This window comes from Mytilus galloprovincialis, chromosome 6 (genome assembly GCF_965363235.1).
Source record: "Mytilus galloprovincialis chromosome 6, xbMytGall1.hap1.1, whole genome shotgun sequence".
In the NCBI taxonomy this organism is placed as follows: Eukaryota; Metazoa; Mollusca; class Bivalvia; order Mytilida; family Mytilidae; genus Mytilus; species Mytilus galloprovincialis.
In genome coordinates, this window is record NC_134843.1 from 18217093 (window position 1) to 18223092 (window position 6000).

Here is a 6000-nt window from a genome sequence, read left to right on the forward strand (position 1 = left end):
ATTGTCAGCATCAGACATGTATGAATTGTGGAATTTTGAGGTGAGTTTCAATGCATTTTAACTTTGACAGTAGTCATAAGAAAGATAACCCAATTTGATTCTCAGGTAAACAGCTTTAAATACATAGAGTATTGATCAAAACTATTAGCAAGGTTGGCTCAAAACCAGTCAATACTAGTATTGACATAGCAGGCAGTATTTTCTATGAAATACTGGCAAATACTGGTCAATTGACGTGTTCACAGACATTACCATGAAACTTATATAAATTTATTACAGATATAGTGGAAGGACAGTCACTTATCTAATCATGTTAATAGTCATCATCCTTTTAAAAATTCATTTTGATACAAAAGTTTAAAAAAAAACACCTTTTTTCAAAATTTTGCATCAAAATTCTATTCTTGTTGTTTGTATATATATTGATGATGAGAATCGTAATCATGAATTAAAAAAGTGGTATTGATTTTCTATAGAATTTTGGACTAGCCCTCACCAAAAATGAAGAGTTCTGGACATGTTTGTAAAGTCCATAGTGTTTGCAATAAATACATTTTACATACATGTATCTAATTTAAACACAATGTACAAATAAAGATGATTTATGCACCTCCTAATTATCTTATCATAATAACTGATGATAAGAAAAGAATGCACAGTTAATGTTTATGAATATCATGTGATCATGTGAAGTCAGAATGTCCTGGGTGAACGAAATTTATTATTATTTTATACAACTGTACATGTACAAAAGTATTTGTATGAAGAAAAATATTAAATTTATTGAAAACAATGCATGTACAAAACAGTACATGTAGTGCATGGGATACGATGTTCCCATTTGTTCTGCAATACTGACATTCTCTTTGCTGCTCTGCCTAAAATGTATATCATTACAGAGTTTAGCACTGAAAGATATCATTTAGTAATTTCTATTATTAATTCAGAACTAGCATAATGGTTCAGGGAATTTTAGAAACATAATAAAAGCTTACAATTGTAAGCACAGTCTATATACATGTACATTGTATCTGGTTAGATGTTGAAATTTTATGGCAAACACCTAAACCTGGGCTTTTGTATGTTCATACTTTAATTTCTAGGCGAACAGGTATACATGTACTGTACACTGTACATACAATGTACATGTACTGCCAAGGTATAGCATAAGAACAACTGTGCAGCCAATTTGTTGGTACAATGTACATGTACATGTAGCAATGTTTAATTAAGACATGATACATTCAGGGTTCTCACAAAGGATTTTTGAAGGCGAGTCCAGGGACTTGTCATTTTTAGCCATGATGAGTCCAACAGCAAGAAGAAAATATTTTATTGCAATATAATGTAATATTTTAGTCTCCATTTCCTAACAGAACAATGGAATGACATTAAATTCAGATCACTTTTAAACTTTTGCTATAAAATGATGATATTTGTGTTTAACTATGTTCAGTTTATACAAAATATTTCAATCTTGATACATCTGTGGACTCACCAGTTTTGAAAATGGTGAGTCCAGACAGATTTTGATGAGTACAGGACTCATGGAATCGCTTTAGTGAGAACCCTGACATTCATGGATTAAATTTCATTAAAAAAAAAGATTTTATTAGGCATTGAATTAGAAATGACAATTCCAATTGTTTGCTTTAGAAGAAAAGTATTGATTTTCATCACAAGGAATTACTTATAATGGAAAATTTATTTTCATTAGCTATATAGTCTCCAGCATTTCGTAACACTTAAAACAAAAAAATTGATTGACATAGACAGTCAGTACACTCATTCTTAATAATAACAATTGATCAATGATTAACCTACATGTACACTGTCACTTATTTTCAAGTATAGAATTAAAAAGGAAATTTTAAATAAAATCAGAATGAGGAGGAAAATTAAGGGCATAAGCTAGGGTTGTAATTAGGGTACCTTCATGACAAATAACAGTAAAACATCTTGCCAAATGAAGTTACTTAAGGTAATTTTTGGTGCATAGTATATACGATGATAAAATGAACACTTTCTTTATAAATGATAAAAAAAAAGTACAAATTATTTTTAACAAATCACTTTAATTTTTTTTCCAAAAATATTGATAACAGATAGATACATGTATTTGTTTCAGACCTCTAACGAATCTGTTCAATCACCAATAAGGATATATCAATACAAATCATAATGAAAATTAAATTAACCAATTTGACGTCAACAGTAATGACTGTTTGACGCCTGTCGGTAAAGGGCATTCCTATCCTCATACTTACAAGGGGCTACAGATATGTAGTTTAAGTAGAGGAGGGTAGTAATGCACATTACCGTCACTCGCCAAAGGTCCTTTTCACTTTCATTGTACCTTGAGCGTCAAATTACTTAAATTTTTACCATGATTCGTCAAAATATCTGTATAGTGATTCTTTAGGTTTAGAGGTCACAAATAATTATCCTCACCACATGTACATACACCATTATTTTTGGAAAAAAATTAACGTTATTTGTCAAAATCATTCCATTTTGTTATCGTCTAAATGAAAGTGCACATTTCATCCCTCATGCACCAAACATTACTGTTCATGTCATTTGGCAAGAATTGTTACAGTTTTAATCATCATAAACGTATCCCCATCATAGACAAAGAGGTTTGCACCCACAAAGCCTAGAATATAATTCTCAGGCATAAAAAATGTGAAAAAAATAACAATGAATATATATGCATCTTCAAGCATAATTTGGATGTTAGGTGGTATATATATTTTTTGTTTATTATTTTGTATCCTGTTAATAAAAAGATGTACATGTAGTTGGATCTCGAGTGGTTTACGCAGATCAAAATTATAAACTTCTCGTTTTAAAATGATTAAAATACCTTCTGTTATATTGAGTTGTACACTGTTAATAGGAACTGCTCCGTATGATCCATTATCTTGAGTTTTTTCACCTATTCTTGATTCTTCGTCGGCTTTTGTAACTGTAAATCTTTGAGAAGCCATGATTTTACAGACTTTGACAGAGAGAAGTTGTTTCGGAAGTCGTGAAGACGATGCTGCAAGATGTACGCACCGTTCCTTACACCTTCATATTCAAAACAGCAAAACCAATCACACAGTTCCGTGTAAAGGATAACAATTATCCTGAATGTTAATTGATTGGTATTACCTCACAGCCGGCGATAAAAAGTCTGGAAGAAAAATACCTACTTTTCAGTACTTTTAATGTATTATATGAATATTTGCGCTTATTTTTATCCTATGTGTCGTGTCAATGGGATACTTAGCCACAACTTTTTCCATTCAACATTCCATATTAATAATAAACATTTATTTATAGCTGGATGTTATCATGTTTCCATTTGCGTGTCATGAAAACCGGAAGTATCAAAGAATAGAGACAAGGAAAAGACAACTAGATTTCCCGCGGTAATTTTATAACAAACTATTATTTTTGTGAGGTGTTTTTTTATATGATCCAGTGGCGGATCCAGAAATTTTCATAAGTGGGGGCCCACTGACTGACCTAAGAGGGGGCCCGCTCCAGTCACGCTTCAATGATTCCCTATATAAGCAACCAAATTTTTTCCCAAAAAGGGGGGGCCCGGGCCCCCTGGGCCCCCCCTCTAAATCCGCCTCTGTGATCTTAGTCAAATCTCATCCAAAACCACCATATTAGTTTAGACAAGAAAATTACTGATCAATAAAAAAACTATGACATTAGACATTAGACATTATTTTATTAAACCAATCATGGGCCCTTGTCGGGCAAGATACAAAAACATCATACAATGATTATATAAACATTATTGAAATACACAATATTATAAGTAATACACAAATAATAAATTGATGATATGAGCAATGTAGGATATAATTAAGATAAGAGGCATTGAGTGCAATGAGGTCAATTTAATATTAAAAGAATATGATATAAAGTTTATTAATACGGAAACAAAAAGTAAAAATAGAACCAGGAATATAGTATCTCATTCTGCAGTAGTTCTCCTCATGACCAGTGCACAGCAGTGAGGGACTTTTACATCACAACAATGCAAAGGTCATCAAGGGGAGATCCTTCAGAACTAGCTACAGATACATGAGATAACTCCAATAGTGATTCTCCTCATGATTAATGCACAGCAGCAAGGGTTGACATTGCTACTGGGCAATATTCATCAAGGGACGGTGCTCTAGAACTCACTATAGAGAAAATATAAAGTTCAAATTACAAGTAGTAGAGGGAGATAAATCCCATTAACACTTTTCATATTTCTTAATGAACATGCATAATTCTGATAATAAATTCTCATCTTCATTATTCATTAACCATATCAGTTTTTGGTTAAGGTCAAGATTTTTAAAATTCTTGCAGCAATTATTTATCATTGTTATCATGTCTTTCCTTTGGTCCGATAAACTATCACAGTTGAAAAGAAAATGTGTTTCATCTTCGACCTCATTACTACAACATCTCTTACAAATTCTATTGTGTCGGGGAGTATTACTATATCTACCTCTCTCTATAAGTAAATGGTGAGCAGATATGCGAAATCTTGTTAGACTCCGTCTATCTTCAAATTTTTTAACAATATTAAGATATTTTTCACAACCAAAATTTGATTTAAAGGTAACATATGTGCATAGTTTTCCTTCTGAGTGAGTTCTATGTAAATATATGTTATTTGTTCCTTTTAATTAAGTCACCTGAAAATAAATTAAAATAACACTTGTATATATGTTAGCCTGACTATGAATGTTTTGTGATTCACTATATACAGTTTACAGTCTCATGATGATTCAAAAGAAAATAACAACCTCCTCACTTCGGAAACAATGTAGAATAGAAGCCAGAGGCGGATTTAGGGGGGGGGCAGGGAGCCCGCCCCCCCCCCTTTTTGGGAAAAAAATTGGTTGCTTATATAGAGAATCACTGAAGCGTGACTGGAGCGGGCCCCCTCTTAGGTCAGCTAATGGGCTCCCACTTATGAAATTTCTGGATCCGCAGGCGCGGATCCAGAGGGGGTTCCGGGAGTTGGAACCCCCCTTTTTTTGGACGATCAATGCATTTGAATGGGGACATGTAATTGGAACCCCCCCGCCCCCCCTTTTGTCCTGGGTTAGGAACCCACCTTTTTAAAATGGCTGGATCCGCCCCTGGATCCGCCACTGGAAACTGAACTCCAGAGAATACAAGAACGTCAGAAAATCATTGACGCAGGGTACATAATGATCCGGCACTTTTCTATAGCCGTATAAAAAAACAAAGAGGTAAACTTTCACGATTTATTGAGGAACTAACTGTGGATGAAGAAATTTTCCAATCTCCGGTAAATGTTATGAAGGGCTGGAATAAACATTTTGGAGACCTTCCAAAAAAATCCAACAATAACTCTTTTGACAGTATTTATCTAAATTCAATTGAAAAAGAAGCTACCCATATGACTAACAAGTGTAAAGATACATATATTCATCAGGAAATTACTACTGAAGAGATAAAAAGAGCTGTCGCAAAACTCAACACAAACAAAGCTGAGGACTTTTATGCCGGTTTAAATAACTGCTGAACATTTTATTCATACAACAACTTTTGAATGTTTGCTTTAAATTCTGTTACATACCTGAGTTACTGAAAATTGGAACTTTATTTCCGGTATTCAAAAATAAAGGGGATATAAAAAATGCAAAAAATTTATAGAGGAATTACTATGACTCCAACATACTCAAAAATATAGAAAAAATATTGAAAGAAAGAGAAAATCCAAAAATTATAATTTCACAAAACCCACTTCAAAAAGGATTCACTGAGGGCACTTCTCCACTGATTTGTGAACTTTTTATAGAAGAATTTGAAAGGGAAAGCAAAGAACTTAAACTTCCAGTCTACATAGCCTTATTAGATGGCAAGTCAGCTTTCGATGCTACATAGTACATGCTAATTTGATCTGTCGTATGTTCCAGATAGACTTTACGGAACAATCCATACTTTTACTAAATAATCTATTTGAAAATG

General features: G+C 33.0%; 1 protein-coding gene across 2 annotated transcripts in view; it reads right to left on the reverse strand.

Annotated features, from left to right (window-relative positions):
• Positions 1 to 3371, reverse strand: part of LOC143079110 (solute carrier family 12 member 4-like) — a 73669-nt gene extending 70298 nt beyond the window's left edge. For both annotated transcript variants that reach the window (XM_076254293.1, XM_076254292.1), the window contains exon 1: positions 2867 to 3371. In XM_076254293.1, coding sequence (XP_076110408.1) covers positions 2867 to 2990 — 124 coding nt within the window. In that variant the 5' untranslated portion in view covers positions 2991 to 3371. The remainder of the gene's footprint in view (positions 1 to 2866) is intronic.
• Positions 3372 to 6000: the final 2629 nt, after the last annotated feature.